Below are 18,433 nucleotides of genomic sequence, written 5' to 3'. Positions count from 1 at the left end.
TCTAGTGGAGACTTAACAATGAACTCTTGTTATCATTTGCTCCATGGAAAGAAGAGGCAAATGAGAAGAAGAAAATCTTCATGTGGTTGGCCTTGCTCAACAAACTGATTGTCATTCAACAAACGCCCCTGCTCCACTAAACACGTGCTTTGCAAGTTCTAAGATCTAATTCCTTTAAAGAAATTAACTATAATATGAACCAACAAATTTTAGTATATTCTAATGCTTTTGAATTGAAGATGCAATACCTGACCAACCAAAAAACATAAATAAACCAAAGTTATCTCAGATAATCTTTGCTATCAGATGGGCAGAGAGCAGTGCTGAAGCTCTTCCTTGTTCAAGCGAGTTTGCTATCAGATTACATGAGGTCTCTAAAGATAAAAATCAAATCTTTTTCTAGCATCATATTAAATGTTCACATGAAAAAAAATAATATCCAAGAGTGGAGCTTTTTCTTGGTTTACTTTATAAAAACTGGCATGCAGTCAATAAGTGGATTGCGTAGGACCCACTTGAATATGGCCTGCCTCCAATGGTGAAGCAACTGCCATTCCAAGTAGCCATCCTTTTGTCATTTCTTTTCAAGCAAACTACATTGACATTTACCATACAATATAGATGCATACGTTATGTTTGATGTCCTTCAAATTTCATAGATTAATGTCTTTTTGGTAAATGATGGAGTGTGGGGATTAGGATGGCACCGAAGGTAAGGGTGAGCATGAGGAATGCTTGGTTGTGTTCAAAAATTAAGGATGATAGCTTAGAATAGATGGGAGCGAGAGTAGAGAAAACAACAAACCAAGTAGGGTGGGGAAGAAGGGGATTGACGGGATGACTGATTGAAGCAAACGAAGGAGAGTAATTGGAGCAGTTGGAATGAAGTGACTTCAGGACTGCAAGGTGGAGAAGAGAGTGAGGCCAGCGGCATGAACGGAGGAGATGGCGATGCTACCAGCTTGCAGGCAGTTGAGAAGAAGAGGCTGAATTCAAGACATCAGGGGTCTTGAGGCATATAAGAGGAGATGGAGGGAACCGTGGAGACTTCTCTGTGCTTCCTCAAAAGTACAAGGATGATGTTGCAATTACATGAAACACTAAAATTACCCCGCAATCTCAGACAAATGTGGGGGGATGATCATGCAGAAACCCCAAAAATAAGATGGCAAATAAGATATCTTTCATTACATAATGCCGCGGTATTCCACAGATAAGCAATCAACAGCCAACTAGTCTGCAAATTAGCACAATTTACTCTGTAGCCTTCAGGCATGCGTTCAAACACAAGGATACATGATTACACTAAAAAAAAACAGATGAGATTGACTCTGTGCAACATATATTTCTTATTTTATTCAATTATATTGCAATGTCAAGAAATTAATACATGCAATGTGATGTTGCTGATAACTTTCCAGTCTGTGCTGGTCTGAATTATTGCCCCACTAAACCTCTCAGTGATCCCACCTTTCTTTCTTGATATTTACTATAAGGATGATACTCTACAACCAGATATAATTAGCACTTCCCTACACTCAGCCCAAATCTAGCCTAAGTTGGCCATATGCCACTCAATTCCAACATGGAATACAGATATAACATCATCGAAAGCTTTTGCTACACTGCTCTCTGCCTCCACAAACTCAACCAGCATCATCTATGCCTCGATGTCAGCTTGGCAGCCCAGAACATAAAATATACTTATGAGGCTCTAGTCTGTACTTTCACGACCAACTCGAAATGTGTTTGGTTAGGCTAAATCAAGCAGCAGGATAGGATCTGAATCTCTTCTCCAAATAAGAGCATTGTTCATGCGACATCTACATGTTAGCAAGAGAACTGTTGCTATTATGAGATTCCCACTGGCACAGACAATCAGGCAGCGGGTTCTCATAGAAGGCTTCTTCTGATCGGAACCTCTCTTTGCCTCTTGTTCCAGAGATGGGACCTTTTCGTTTACGAGGGGAACCTTGCCTGACAAACAAATACATATAAAGTCAGTTCAGAAACTAAACAAGCACAAATTTAACTCCTGTTTGACATACCGTTTTTTATGGAGTTGTACAATCATGTCTGACAGCCTCTTCCCTTCTTTAAGAGAACCCTGATCAAATTTATCAAACAAACGAACAAGTGCTTTTCTGCATTGCAGTAGGCGATCAATAAAAGAAAGAAACAAACGAAGGAATCAGAGTGGTTTTACACCAAAATAGAATCTTCAAGAGATGGATATCAAACAGAATTTATAATGTTTAGATACAAAAAGACACTTTACCTATCAGGAATGATGGTTTTTCTGTGACCCAAATAACGCCGGTGTCCCTCAACTGCCCTTGCCATGTTTCCCGAATAGGATGGAATGAAAACATCACTTTCCACGGATACAATATAGTCTAAAGCTGCCATCTGCGATGCATGATGACTGAATGGTTCAAGCTCATTCACTGACACTAACTTTTCCTGCAAGGCAAAAAAGCCAAAAAAAATCGATATACTGATTGAGCTAGCTTCTAGCCAAAACAGAGTTTACTGGAGAAAAAAAAATCAGAAAGGGGAAAATAAAGAGCCTTTAGCAGAAGTGTAAGTGAAATCAGTTTCATCTCATAGTTACATAATAATAATGACAAAAGAAAGGCCTAATCATAGGCATCATAATTTGCAAATGGGTTTATATATATGCTGCATTTATCATAACACATTACATGATAGTTATACTTAGTAGGCCCTTAATACAGAGGGACAAGTTTGGCCATAAGGGGTGCCCCTGTCCCCAATGCATTGCTCGGCAGTCAAAATAAGGATGGGCACCTGACTTCAAAGCACTGCAATAGTGATCAACTATCAATATATGCTCTTGGACTACTACATTCATTGAACCAGTATAAAGATTGAAGTTGTTATTGTTGAAAGAAGTCTGTTGTCTTTTGATTTTTACTATTTTCTACTAGGAAACTACAGATGCCTACTTATGCTCTTTCAGGATTTATGCAAGTGAACAAAATGGATTTCCATCACTAACAATTTCTTAAACAATAAAAGAAAAGAGGTGATAAAGACACCGCCGATGTCTTTTTTTTTTTTTTTTTTTTTTGCTTAAAAAAAAAAAGGGGTAGGGGGGAGGAAGGGACAAGCCCACCCCCGCGTAGCAGCCCCCTCTGGGCCCCCGCCCCGCCAGGAGAATGTTCGATGCGGGCAGAAATGGCCGTGTGTTGGGCACCCCGACCGGTTTTACTCATACCCTCCCCACCCGTAGGCCCGGCTCAGCTACTCTTCTGAGCTCTGGCTCGAGTCCCACGTGTCAGTACGTCACACCCGGCACCACCCCGGCTACTAGCGGTTCAAGAGCGGTCCTACACCATAAGTCCAAGCAGTGGCCAAAGTAGTGAGCTCCGGTCCACAATTTAATCGTCGCCGCAGCGATTCGAACTTGGAACCTAATGGTTAGAATTGCTGCCCAGTACCACTAGGCTACCACCTTGGTGGCCACCGCCGATGTCTTTACTCACAGGTAATTGCTAACAACTTCCGTGGGACCCAACCCAGCACAACAAACAATTCATGGCCCTAGGATGCGCCTATCTTTATGTTTCTCCTTTGAGATTAGTCAACTGTTTTATTTTTGAGATAGCAATCATCCTTATTGAGCAAAACTGTCATCGATAAGATTGTCCACTGGCCTTCATGTTACAGTGCAGTGGCCGTTCCCCACATTTTAAAAGGTCAAAGAAGCATAATGAACTATGGACATGGATCACATATGAATATATCAAGTTATATTTATCTTTCTCGAACACCTTATACCTTTTTACATCAGTTATCCACATTTGTGCCATATATGGGGGAAAGAGCTTAAAAAATACTGTTATGGAAAACACCAACATTGTGTACGAGACTTATTAGACAAGAGGAAAACTTGATCCTGAGTTTTGGGCTCAAACTGCACTTGTGCTAGTATCATACAAAAGCTACAAGCTGAGGCTCATTTTTCAGAAAAATGCAACCATATGTGTTTAGGTTATCTTCAATAAACATCCCATGCCCCAAGATTTCTTTCCTGTATTTTATTCAAGAAAACAATGAAGAAGGATGATAATTAAAGAGAAAAAATGGCTACTCCTAACCAAGTGGAAGAAGGTTGATACTTGGATAGGAGAGGAGGTGAGCAGGAATCAAAAGTTGTATAGCAGCAGGGTGTTTGAAGCACACTATCTTTACTCCTGCTACACCTCTCCTCACATTCCCAAATTTGACCATGACCTGTTCCCTGGTAGAAATAACAGGTAGGAATATGAACTCAGCAGACAGTTTAAAGAAAAGTTGATTCTGGCCCCTAGTTATAGATCGAGAGATTGAGAGAGAAATATGGAAAGATTAATGATTGGTTGAATAACGCAACAATACAAACAGTTTCACCAAAGAGAAAGGAATGCAAGTCCTATGTTCACATCCACTCTACTTAAACTGTAACCAAGGATAACAACTTCCAAGTGTACTCAAGGAACCCTACCAAAAAATGTATGATGACGTGTAGTAATCAATATGGCAAGACTATCAAATAGAGAATGGAAAAAATCTGGTGGACAAATCTCACATGGCATGCAATCAAAGTTTTGATAAAGATCCAAGTGTAGTAATCATTGCATTTGTAACTGTGAAACCGGTAGATTATGAGCAAAAGCAGATTCTTAACCTCATACAACTAACAAAGGGCTCACATCCTCATAACACAAAAAACAAAGGAATATGTGCAATGACCAAGTTCAGATATACGGCATCAAATATATATAACAGACCATGACTAAACATATACGGTGGGTAACACATATGCAATACAATAGGCTACTACCCCAAGTTCCACCATCCATATTTTTCTATTTAAAAACCACTTGTATATCTATGCCAGTTGCAAGAAAAGGAATGATTCATGGTGGAAGCTAAGAGGGTAAGAACGTCTCATGTAGCAACTGGACTACAAGGCAGATTGGAAGGTTGTGGACTAAATTTTTTCAGCATAACTATCTTTTTATCAAATTCTCAGACTTGGCCAACACAATGAGAGTTTTAGAAACTTTATATTTCCACATATATAATTCAATAGACCGCTATATTTTATCCAAGCTCCACTCTGTACATTTTTCTGGTTTAAAACATCTATTAGTTCCATTCCAAACTATATGATAAGTTGGGAGGTCGTGAAATTTTTCAACATAAATAGATACTTTAAAATCTTTCTAATGGTCAACAAAGTGATTATTTTAAAGCACTATGTATAAATTATTTCAAAGCATCTAGTACCAAAATTATAAATAAATGTGATGAAATGAGATAAACTGGCCAGAAAAAAACCCTCAATTAATGCATGTTTCTATCAAATTATAATCACACAAACACTTGCTTGTGAAACATAACTTCCTCCCCAGAGCTAAAAGGTACATTAAGATGAAAACATGAATTGACAAATCCCCAAGGATACTGCATAGAGTTATTGACACTTGGGAGATTTTATGTAGGAGAAAAGAGCCTAAAGACAACATGACAGTGAACTTGTCAATCGACAGACATTTATATTGGTGGGGAACCCACAAAAACCACATTGTATTCTTCTTGAAGCTAGAATAGCGAGATAGAAGAGGGCAATCACAATTTAATAAGTCAAGCCTGGCCATTGCTACTTACTGCAAGGATGTAAATACAATTCAAAAATCACTGAATTCATTAAAAAAACATAATCATCTTCCTTTCTTATATCTCTTTGGGAATAATCAATTGAAAGCCCTCGGACAAAGAGAGTTTCCTCAGCTACCACATCCCATAAATTGGAAATTTACTTCCTGTAGCGATCATCTACCTTTGGGAACAACATAGGTAGTTAAGAATATTTTTGCTGGTTCAGTGTCCATATCCATAATGATCTCGAGTTCGACGGTGGCTTACAAGTTTAAGTCATAAACTGTATTAGCATAAAAACTTCTTGTGAAGGGTGATAGGTGTTCTTAAATGAGCTTGGTTCTTGTTGGTTTCTCCCTACACTAATTATAGACATGTAAATGTAGTTGTCAAAATCTAGAAATCGCAAGAAAATTCAATGGTATTTTCTGCATAAAATCTGGTAATGTATTTGTTTGTTGAATAATATTTGTCCATATGTCCACCATAACATGAACAATATTTTTTGTAAATCCATATAGTTCGACTTCTATCATCACTCTTCTGTATATTGATGTCATGGTGGAGCAGCATTTATAACCTGGAAAATGAAATCAAAGCACAAATATCGCGGTTCACCTTGAACTGCTCATTCTCAAAGAAATATGATAACCAATTTCCATGTTTACTAATAGGAAATGAAAAGGAGGTTCTCTAAACATGTATTGAAAACAAACATTGCCACAATGTAATACGGGTAATTGTTGAAGAAAGATGCCAATATCATAAAGTAGCAACTCCAAACTAGTTTTGTTATTGAAAGCAAGGATTTTGAATGCTGAAAAAAGTATGTTGAATTGTTTCATGAAACAACATAAATGAGGATTTAGGAACAGGTGGTGATCAAAAGAACATAGATCATTGGGGCAGCAAGCCAAAATTACTTCAGGGAAGCCAACAAAATACAGGGTGTTATGCCAGAGAAAGTGCAAGACTTGACAGATGAGCCCTTTGGTATGGATTAAAATGCATTACACTACAAGTGAACAAATCATGGATTGACCTAAATGAATACTCGAATGTGCTAAGTACACATTAGTTTATCATTACAGAGAATTAAAAGAGAGAACAAGATTTGATAACACACATAAAATTGTGAACAAAGATGCTTTCAAGTATGATCAAGCCATATGGATGAGGTAACAGCAAATTGAGGCAAAACATAATGATTGATTAGCTATACGTACAGCATATAGACATGATTAATGCTTTTGCATAACCTAATGAACATAGTGGTTATAAGAATCAAATAATTTCTACAGTAATATGTTAAAACAACTATGGTCCTATCATTGGTAGTCAAAATACCATGTCTGGGCTTCATAGTCAGGAAATATTTTACGTGACTTATGTCATCTTTTTGTCCAAGTCATTTCCATGAAATATATGCACTTAATCAGACTCATAAACAAATGCAACACACTTGATATGTTAAAGAAAGTTGGTATCCAATAAAAAAAAGAGGCTTTTTAATCATTTCTACTATTTTTAGCATGAATGCAAAACAAACAGACTAAATTGCTTCATTTTGATGATATGAGACCAACTCAAGCTACACCATAGATGAAAAATATCTATGTGATACCTTGCTCATTAACATGGGAAAGTGGGACTCAAGATCAGCCATATGAGAATCACCTCCATATATTTCCCCTGATGCAATATATATTGGAGTATTTGATGGGTATCCTAAGGCAGAAAGGAAAATCCCAACTTCCTTTGGAGTCAGGGGACAATACCCCCTGGCCCTCTGTTCTTGGGGATCGATATCCTTGACTTTCCAATATGTCGTGTTCTCTCTGCAAATGAGGGAGGAAGCAGGTTCAAGATAAAATGATTGGAGAGGTTATCTTTCAACTACAAAGAACAGAACTAGTGTTTTATAAAGCCTGCTAGAAAAGTCTCTTACCTGATTCTTGTCAGCTCATTAGCTTCACCAGGAGACAAACCATATGTGCACCCACTAAAAGCAAGCATGTCCTTCTCATAACGTAAGTGTAAAGCAATATATGGACCATATGATCTCATTCGCTCCACCAATAACTGCAGAATTAACAACCATAAAAACTCAAATGCTGCTTTTTGCAGTACAAGACAATGCAATAAAAACTAATACAAATTAAATCTAAGAAAAATAATAGATGAGCTGTTACTTTTCCTAGTGCCTCGATTCGGGGAGCAAATCGAAGAGCCTCATAGAAAGCACGACAACGGAGCTTTTGAATGTCAGGAGGCAGGTTGTTGTTGGCAAGACGAGAATCTGATTTAGCTGCTCGTATAACCTATTACAAAACAATGTTTCCAACAAGCCAGCTCAACAAGACTACTAACAAACATGGCAAGGTAATGGACTTGGTAATGCATGTATACACGGATGTGTATGCAAATGTATGTGCATGTTGCCTGTGTCTGTGCATGAAGTGGAGGACATCCAAAATTCAAATAAGATAGACACTACACCTGATAATCATCCCACAATCGAGATATCACATCATGGTAGTATTCTACTCCAGACCAGCTTGTAAAGTATTTTACTGCTTTGGTAGCCATTGCCAATTCCTTTGGTAATTTCTTCACAATTTTAACATCATTTGCCAAAGATTGTATAAAATATTCTTCATCAAAAACATCTGAGAAATTGCTGCATTCCAGATTTATTCCATTAATTCAGGTTAAATTTGGGAGATATACTCAAGAATTAAAAGTATGAAGGAAACTGTACCTAGAATCCTGCCAAAATGATTTCCTATCAAGTTTTGGAATAACAAGTGTTGCATTTATTAGATGCGCAACTGCTACCATGTCGCATATCTGTCATCCAAAGAATAATATCCAACAACAATCAATCAAACTAAAAAAAGTAAAAGATAGGGGGAAAAATCAGAGAGTGTTTTCAACTATCAAAAGTATTAAATATTTTTTAAGGAAGATAAAGTCATAAAAATTAGACGGTACCCTTAACAGGACTGAATGGTTTCCAATAACAATAGTAATATTAAAGGAAAGATATATGGACATATGCAGCAGATATCCCTGCTGACATACTGCACAATATGACATAGCGCACAGCATGATGTAGAATTGAAAGTTGTAGAGAACAAATATAAAGTTGCAGAAAGTTTATCCAGCAATTTTGCAACAATATGAAACAAAAGTTTTCTGTCATATCAGAATGTCATCCCCCATGCCATAGAGGTATCAATATCTCTGGCATCTCCTCTGATGTCATGGTGAGCAAACAACCAAGAGGTTGAGCAATAGATAGAGAAAGCATGTAGTAGTTTCAGAGTGTAAAAGGGAAAAAAGGTGTTTATTAGGTGGTAACGATGGCGTATGAAATGATATCTCATCTGGCCCTTTTTTTCCTTGCATATCTATCAGTCTATGGCCAATTCCTTTACATGATATAAAAAGGGATAAATTAGCTATATTCTGTTAGTCAACTAATGTTCAGTAACCACAAAGTCATTACCATCCTGCAAAGTTGTTTCAAGAAACTTTTAAACTTTTTGAAGATTCATCAGTACAAGCATGATCTATGACTTTAATGCAGTTAAGAATTGTAGGTTTTAACTCCAAATCGGAAAAGGCCACTCTTAATACAATATTATGAGAACTTGTTATCCACACTAAAAGCAAGTCCATCTTTTATATGGTTGTCACATTGTCTACAAAAAGCCTCAACAGAGGCTAAAGCTTTCTCCTCACTCGGCCTAGAACAATTACTTGGATCATTTTTGCTAGCAGAAAAGTCAGCTTTTATCTGACAAGCAAGAAACTTTGAAGTGCTTCCAGCTAATAAAATTCTCTGGCACCTTATTTAGATAAAATTTTGAAACTGAAAAAGCCAAAAGACCAAGCAAATCTTAAAGGAATTTGAAGAAGAAAAAATAAGTAAAAATAACTTTTACTTAAATATTGGAAATATATTTACAGAAGTGCATGCAAAACTAGTAGACATTGGTGAGACAACAACAAGAATAGCAATTAACAAACTGTTATTCAGGAATAATTACAAAATTCAAGACAAATGTGATTATTTAGAAATAGTAAATGATCCTGCCAGTGAATTTCGGTAACTTCATTTTCCTTAGGAAATAGGAGGATTAGAGGCCCACCATGGATTTGAGTAACTCAAATATTGCAACTATGGTTGCACTTTACCAGATCATGGGGATATTGATTCAAAATAGAAGGACGAGGCCAGTAGGTACCCTCCATCCCTCCCTCCTTCTTTCCTTTATTTCTTTCTTTCTTTGCCCCTTTTTTCCTTCCTTCCTTCTTTCCTTCATTTCTTTCTTTCCGTTTCATCTTCCTTTTCTTCTTCCTTTCACTCTTTATTACTTTCTTTTTTCTTCTTCTTTCTTTCCCTTCTTCCTTTCTTCCTTTTTTTTCTTTTCGCTTCCTTCCTTCCTTTCTTTCCTTTTCCTTCTCCTTTTTTCCTTTTCATTCTTCTTTCATTCCTTTCTTCCTTCTTTACTTCCTTTCCTTTCTTCTCCCTACCTTCCTTTCTTTCCTTCATTTTCTTCTTCTTTCCTTCCTTCCTTTCTTCTTTTTCTTCTTCTTTCCTTCATTGCTTTCTGTACTCTTTCTTTTTCTTTACCCACATGGACGGGTTTCAAAGTCCTGTCCCCATCCCTATCCAATTTTCTCACAAGAATGGGACAAGATGGTGGGGACGCCCCCGTCCAACTAGAATTTAAAGATTGGTTTCTTGTAAGCAAAGTTAGGTGGTCTTTAAAGCCAAATGGACAAAATAGGCTTGATATCTCCATTAGTATGCTGCCTACTCTAGAATTTTTCCTTTGTCAATTAAAATGGTTAATTCATCTTTAGAGACATCTTATCAGGCATGCATAAAATGATGCTAGCTTTATAGTCAAGATGATTGGTGAACGGACAATATACAGGCTGCTTGGTTTTCACTGAAGCACAGCAACTACCTCAGATCTCATCTATCAGGTCCAGGCATCACGCTACATGCTGATCAACTAAAGAACAATTACATGTAATTGTCAAGAGAGGGAAAAATAGAAGAAGTATTACATTCCAAGCTTTTAGTTTTAGTCCCTGAATCAGGAGACTATTTCTTGAGCTAAACTTAAATAGCCAACTTCATTCACCACCATGGGATGGTGTCTCCTTTTCATCAATATATAGAGGAAAAATATATTAAAAAAAGAGACACATGGTTTGTCATTTTTAATAGTTTTCCCCCTAATTATCAATCAAAAAGTATTATGTAAATTTAGTTTAACTACATAGCATATATGACCTGTCTGAGTAAGTGAAGTCAACTTCATTTGTACCATCTGAGTCTTCAATAAGTACAGGTCAGAATGACTTCTGAAGCTTATACACCTAGTCAATTCAGCTAAGTGGTTAAATTTTGTAACTCAGCGGGCCACTGTGGTTATTGGACATGCTATTGACCTTTGTATAACATCGTGTCTCTTTTTAAAATGGAAAATAAAAAGATATTTATCAGCAAAACTTATCATGCGGACATGGTCATCTCTAATCAGGAATTAATTGTTTAAAGGGCATTGAAAGATGATATGCAATGGCATGTGACAACAAGTGATGCATCCACTGATATACGGGCACCGATGAGCAAGCTGCAGCATATGAGGTGGTCTATAACTAATTCCTAAATACACAGAGATTAACAATCTGATAGACCATATACCACATTTGGAGTTCACCAGTTGCAGCATGGGGTCCTGATCTAGTTTAAGCACTTGCAAGAGAAATATAACCCATCCTTCATGATATCAAACTCAACTAGGGACTTTGCAACTATTTGACATGCAGTGTGCAACATGATTCACAAGTCAAATGAATTTCTAAAACAAACAGAGGAAAAAAAAGACTTCATATGAAAAACACACCCTGTGACACAAAGATAATACCAAAAGGAGCGATGACGTTTTATTCAAATATTAACAATGCTATCTATCATATTCAAAGCAGTATAACATTATCTGTATCTCATATTCATGTCACCTCTACTAGACATCTCAAAGTACAAATGGTTGGTGACATAGTTGAACAACTTAGCAACCACCAAAGTCAACACTGTATGATATGTAGTCAAATACAAGATTTCTAATGCCAATTCCCTCAGTTTCTATTTTATAAACATCTAGACACGATACCAATTAGATACTAGACTTCGATTCAGCCTGTGATGTAACACGGATAACAGAGAGAGAGAGTATCTTACCCCGGCCCGCATCTGGTTCAACCCACCATTGGTGCTGACCAGCAAGTAACCTCTTGATTCCTCGGGAGCTGAAACACAACGCACCAATAGATGAAACAAATTTCTAAGAGAAAAGTTAACAGAGGAAGAAAAACTCAAATTTGACATTGTTGTAGCCCTCTTACGCGAATGTGATGAGCTAGGCGCCACACACGGCACAAAACCACGGTTCGATGGAGGTTTCCACAGCTTCTCGAATCGCGACATACCATCACTCATGCCATCCAACTGTCAAATCTAGAGGAGTGAAAACAATGAAAGAGATGGCATGACTGCTTCGCTTTCAAATTATCAGAACAATACCCATGAATCCGATCAATGCTTTCTCAATTAACAGCATATAAAGGCAAAATCTCGGCATCAAATAGAAGAGATATTTTATAAAACAAGACTCAGAATTAATGATTGGATGGGCTGCGAGTGAGTGATATGATCATGTACCACCTTCTGAGAAGAAGTGAGCAATCTGGAGAAGTGGGGCGGTGCAGATTCTAGCATCCAGCTAAGCTCGTTGCTCCATCCTCGGTATCCCATCTCCGGTTGCTGAACAAAAATCCCTCAAACCATGAGTTAACATAAATTCATATCCAAAACACTGCAAAAGTCGTTTCACAGGCCCAAAAAAAATTGAAGTTTTCCGGAGAAAACCTTAGTATGATGGTATCAATATCACAAAAACTCAAAAAAAAAGGGAAAATATTTTTATCTCCAAATCAGTCCATGAATCATTTTATAGACCCAAAAACACAACTTTTTCCATCAAAGAAGATGTTTCAATGTCAAAATTACAGACAAAGCCAAAAAAAAAGAAAAAAATACATATTTGACTAAAACGATCCACAAACCCTCTGATTGACCCCCCAAAAAAACTTTTTTCCAAGAACAGCAGATACTTTAATATCAAAATCAGAGATAAATGCAAAAACAACAAAATAAAAAAGAACAAAACAATTTTTGGAATCGGTGTAGCGATATAATTTAAGAAAAAAATCTTAAAAACTTGATTTTCAATCCAGAGGATGATAAAATTCGAGACAAATATACCGAACTCAAGATTAAAAAAAAAATCGGATAGAGAAAGGCCAGACCTTGGGAAGCTTGCGAACGTCCGAGAAGGAACGGACACTGGGGAAGGGAGATACGTGTACGGCCAGCAGCACCCCCAACGCAATCATGCTGATGGCGCAAGTTAGCAGCCACCGCAGGATGGACAGCCTTCTCGTCCTCGTTCTGCGCCTCTGCATCCCCCCTCCTCCTCCCCCCTCCTCTCTCTCTCTCTCTCTCTCTCTCTCTCGTTCCTCTCTTCTCCTGTTCCTCTCCTCGCCGCTTTGTTAGGGGAAAGAGAGGAAGAGAGATTGGAATATAAAGCGTACCAGTGACTGCATTTACTAGAGGCCAGGCCTAAAATGACAACCTTTTAATTATCTTGGCAATATTTCTGTATTTTATTCCGAATATGACCCTATTGTGCGCCTTTCTGGTTTTGGGTGCGCGACTTTATTCCCAGAATGCCCACCACCCCCTCAACTGTACTCGGAATTTATTGCAAACTATATTCCAAATATATCCTCGTCCCTCCAACTAAATTTGGAATTTACTGCAGATTAGGAGAGTTCGAATGGTGTTTTTGACCGTTGGGGCTCTGACTAGTGACCGTTACGAAGGCTTTTCATCGTGCCACTCTCATTTTACTCATGGATGGGCAATCAATACTCTCATACAGATGATTTTTTGCCTCTGTCATGAATGATATGCTTATAAGATACAAATGTTATAGAAATATGTAACTATTGAATTAACTAGTTATCTCTTTTTTTTTGGTCAGTAATTAAGTAGTTTTCTCTTTAATGATGGATTCCTGCTCCTTTCAGGAATGTTATAGACTCGTTATTTTCAGATGGAATGTTCTCCATGCCCTGTGATATGAGAGGATCAGCATAGATTTGCTACAGTACAACAGAGTTGGTTGAATGCTGAGTCATCAAGCTGCCTATATATATATTTGTGAAAGTTTTCCTATGCACTTATGGATACCTTCAATTTGTTTTTTTCATATTTATCTCTTTGTCCCTGAAACATACCACGGTAAGTCATGACACACCAAAAGGATAGGTATCAATGGATACCCTCATAGTTAGTTCAAAATTGGCTGGATTCAATGATGAGTAGGTGTCGGAAACAATGGGAATCCTAAAAGCCCACAATATAACAAAAGTTGATGAAGAATAAGGACCGTAACGTAGATAAAAGGTATGCTAAACATAGGCTAGCTGGCTTAATAGAAGTTATATGGATCAAAGGACAAGGAAGAATTATGAGGTTTGAATTTAGAGGAAATCACATCTTCTTTTCTTTTTAATGTAAAAGCTATGCCATTATTGGTACAAAAATTTGTATCATTTAAATTAAAAAGCTGCTAAACGAATGCATGTATAACTAGGTGAAGACTAGGTTTAGCATTTTTTTTTTTTGTTGGTAAGAGTTGAACCTTAGAGGAAAGATGTGAATGTAATGTTGTGCTAAAAACGAGTATTAGGAATCAACAAGCATTTAACAATGGATCGGAACATATTTTATACTTAAGATACAAAGATATTGTTTAAACACTCAAACTAGGGCAATTTTCCGGGAATTTAGGTAAACGTCGTTACTAGATTAATGTCCGGATAATACTAATCTAAGAGGTGGAGAGCTCTCATTGGCTATCTACTTGTCTTAACATTGAGATGGATGCATTGGTCCTCCCAAGGTCCCGTCCCCGTCTTGGAAGTAATCACTGCGATAATATCGCTTTGGAGAATGTGAAAACGCTCCGGCCAGTGGGGCCACCTTGATGTCCGTGTTCTTCCACTTAATGGCATGCACGTGAATCTCACGTGAAAATCGGGTAGCTGGATATGGGTTTTGATGATTAGGAGGACCGCCGGTTCTAAATAGCGTGATATATGATTAAGATTTGGTGTTTCCTGAAAGCTAAGGCTGTTGAAGCAAAGTATCTAAAGTATGCTTTCAGGCAGAAAAGCATCTGAAAGTATGCAACCCTCAACCACCAGATAGCATCTTATTATTCTTCCATGTGGCACAAATATATAAGCTTGCTCCACTATAGGCATCCCCCACTATAGAATGTTTGGTGAGATCTAGTAGTGATGCATGCCAAACTCAATCATCAATAAAATTATGCATCACTAACAAAAAAAAAAAAAGAAAATAATGTGTTGATGAGCTCCTCGATGAGCAATGACTCCATGTCAATAAAGTTTCATGTTATAGCATATAAAAAAGTGATCAAAAGAGGAAAAAAAATCAAGAAAACAAACCTAAATTAAAACATTGATATGTAGCCTTTTAGGTTTCGGCCGATAGTCCAAGATATGGTCTATTATTTGGTCGGCAAGAATCATCGTTCAATGCTTCCATTTTATTAAATGTTGTAAATAATATATATCCAATTAGAACTCGTGGGTTAGGCACTACGCCAATTGTACAAGAGATTCTTTTTTTCAGCAAGTTATGAGTTGGATTTTAACTTTTTATTCAAACAATAGAATATTAACAGCATAATGCGTAGAAGAAAATGTCAATCGAACACTTATATACACCATGCATTACATAGAGCTCCTGATTGTGGACATAAAAAATTAAAAAACTTTAAAAAGGTAATGCTTTTGAATTTCTAGAAAGGAAGAGTATACGAGACCCAATTTGTTGGATGACATAGTCTTTAAGTGTTGGACCCAACTTACACCCTCAAAGTAACTTATAGGTGCACAAAATTGGCAGGTGGGAAGATGGCGGTATAATATTATTGTACCTATAATCAATAGTAAGCTATGGAAAGAGCTACAAAAGGCTATAATGAGGAAATAAAAGTCAGTTTTGGAGTTATAGTAACCATTATGGCTAAGCCTATGTGCATGAGCCAATAATATGAACTAAAAACTTTCATTCAATTCATAGTGCCAAAGGTTGTGCGCTTTACCGTGCTCTTTTTTATTATGACCTTACTATGAATCTATAAAAGGTTTAGTATGAGTTGTAATCCGTGTTTCATCTATCTTTTCCAAGACGAAGTTATAGATGTCGTCGTTATCTCCCAAGTATTAAAAAACCACACAATCTTAGAGTAGGTAACAAAGATCCAAGCAGTAGTTGGAAACCCAACTTTCGCCCAAGTCGAAAGATGAGGTGGCAAGTGTGGACAGGGTTGGGAAGAGGTTGGATTTGGGTGACGGGGAGAAAAAGGTGGCAAAGCATGGTGTGGTATTCTTTGCTTGTTCCTCTCCTAATCTCGTGACAACCCATCACAAACTTTGCCCCACAGGAGAGGCTTTTGCCTATCAATATCATGCGCAAAAAGCTAAAAAGAAGAGAAAAGGACATGGAAAGAGTGGGGCAGGACATCACGGATCACACAATCTCCAGCAAAGAATGACGTCCCCAAATTCTCTAAGGGCTGGTTTGGTTTCTGAATATATATATATATAATTTTTTAAAAAAATATTTTTTTATAAAAATAAAATTTATATATTTTATAAAAAAATGATGTGGAATATTAAAAAGTTTGATTTCTATGAGTTGAAAATTAAAATATTTTTTTTTCAAAAGAGCTCTTAGATAGATAAAACTTTTTGTTTATTAAAGACATAACAGATATTTTACGCAATTTTTTAAGAAAAATAAATGCTCTATTAAATATTGGTTATTCTTAAATATACTATTTTTTATATTTAACTCAACATAAAAAAATTATTTTTTTTTCAATTATATATTCAGATATTAATTTTTTAGAAAAAATATTTCAGTGAAGAATAATTTTTTGGCAAACCAAATGAGTCGTAATTAGTTCTTTCATATATGGCTATTGACGTGGGATCCACCATTATTTGTGTCGAACCCAAAACCAGACTAGACGGAAACTATACCGTTTTGTTTTCTGCCTTCTTTATTGGCCTCAAAGGGAGACCACGTCACTCAAGCGGTACTTTATAGATGCAGGAGGGAGAGCTGCCTAGGGCTCTCCGCGATATTTTATTTTTTGATTTTATTGGGTGCGTCCGTACTCGTATGCTGTGAGGCGCCCGCTGAAATAAAGAAAAGAAAAAAAAAAAAAAAAAAGAAGAAGAAGAAGCAAAAAAATTAAAGAAAGAAAAAAGAGAGGAGACCACCGTACCATGATCTCCAGCTTGGTAAAAATAGATTGATCATACAAATTTGAGACCCACACAGCAAAATGGGGATGTTTATGAGGTACAAACGGATGCTGAAAGGATAAATTAATATTGGAGGAGACTCGATGTAAATACACTATAAATTCAACCTTATGAACACACTAAATTGGAATCTGGTATGCGATTGTGTTGTTTCTTTGGATATGCAATAGAACACAAAAGATGCCAATGTTGGAATCATGTTTAAGAGCGGCTTCATGTATCTCTCGCCATATTTTTTCTGAGAGCATAGAATATTCTCCACTACATCACAATTTCATGCCCCTCTTACATCTCATCTTCGGCTTTTTATTAATCCTTCCATTGAATTGTTTCCGGAAGATTCTGCTCACGGTTCTTTTAATATTGGAGGCGACTCGATATAAATATACTATAAGTTCAACCTTATGAATGCACTAAACTAGAATCTGGTATGCGATTGTGTTGTTTCTTTGGATATGGAATAAAACACAACGGATGCGAATGTTGGAATCATATTTTAAAGCAGCTTCCTATATCGCCATATTTTTTCTGAGAGCATAAAATATTCTCCACTATATCACAGTTTCATACCCCTCTCACATCTCAACTTCAGCTTTTTATTAATCCTTCTATTGAGTTGTTTTTATAAGATTCTGCCAATGTCACTCCTATGTCTTCCCCTGAAGTGTCAGCTCCATTAGATGATCCTGACAATGATCATTCCTACTCTACCAACTACCAAGCCATGTCCACCATCTTCTTCTCCTCCATTACTTCACCATTTTACTTGGGTAAGAGAACCAGATATTCATCTTGATGATTATCACTATTTTTCTGCTTTTATTTTCTTACATGAGCCTTAGTCCTATCATGAGGCTAATACTGATCCTATTTGGCAGCAAACAATGGTAGAAAAATTGCGAGCATGGGATAAAACTCATACTTTGGATTTGGTTGATCTACCACCTGATAAGTTTGCTATAGGTTGTAAATAATTTATAAAATCAATGCACGATCAGATGGGTCTGTGAAGCAGTATAAAGCACGTCTTATGGCAAAAAGCTTTACACAAAAATATGGTATTGATTATGAGATGACTTTTGCACCAATTGCTTGTTTAACTTTCATTTTCAGAGCTTGCTTAGCAGTAGCAGCTGTATGGAAATGAGGATTGTATCAAATGGATATAAAAAATACATTTCTAAATGTCAATCTTTCTGGAAAAGTATACATACAGCCTTCTCCTAGTCTTGATCATCTTCTAAAC

The 18,433-nt window shown here is 36.9% G+C and overlaps 1 protein-coding gene across 2 annotated transcripts; it reads right to left on the bottom strand.

Annotated features, from left to right (window-relative positions):
- Positions 1-1,325: 1,325 nt before the first annotated feature.
- LOC103718732 (O-fucosyltransferase 7-like) lies at positions 1,326-13,488 on the bottom strand. 2 transcript variants are annotated; one of them, XM_008807680.4, is made up of 12 exons: positions 13,063-13,488; positions 12,419-12,517; positions 12,100-12,202; positions 11,936-12,003; positions 8,432-8,520; positions 8,170-8,350; positions 7,863-7,991; positions 7,619-7,752; positions 7,295-7,508; positions 2,279-2,463; positions 2,049-2,144; positions 1,326-1,977 (listed from the first exon to the last, which is right to left on the bottom strand). In XM_008807680.4, the coding sequence occupies exons 1-12, from the start codon at positions 13,216-13,218 to the stop codon at positions 1,824-1,826; spliced, it is 1,608 nt and encodes a 535-aa protein (XP_008805902.3). In that variant the 5' UTR covers positions 13,219-13,488; the 3' UTR covers positions 1,326-1,823. The 2 variants fall into 2 exon arrangements, with proteins under 2 accessions (XP_008805902.3, XP_008805903.3); XM_008807681.4 differs by having other exon boundaries at positions 12,100-12,211; positions 13,063-13,079.
- Positions 13,489-18,433: the final 4,945 nt, after the last annotated feature.

The sequence above is a fragment of the Phoenix dactylifera genome, chromosome 7 (genome assembly GCF_051530095.1).
Source record: "Phoenix dactylifera cultivar Ajwa chromosome 7, Ajwa_hap1_PhDact_Kaust_v1.1, whole genome shotgun sequence".
Classification (NCBI taxonomy): domain Eukaryota; kingdom Viridiplantae; phylum Streptophyta; class Magnoliopsida; order Arecales; family Arecaceae; genus Phoenix; species Phoenix dactylifera.
This window is presented reverse-complemented; position numbering and strand designations above follow the sequence as displayed.

Excerpts from the sequence above, each read along its gene's own strand:
- LOC103718732 (XM_008807680.4), bottom strand. The coding sequence starts at position 13,218 with ATGCAGAGGCGCAGAACGAGGACGAGAAGGCTGTCCATCCTGCGGTGG. Across the intron at positions 12,518-13,062 it reads ACGTTCGCAAGCTTCCCAAG|CAACCGGAGATGGGATACCG; the intron begins GTCTGGCCTTTC and ends ATTTTTGTTCAG. Across the intron at positions 8,351-8,431 it reads TCATTTTGGCAGGATTCTAG|CAATTTCTCAGATGTTTTTG; the intron begins GTACAGTTTCCT and ends TCTGGAATGCAG.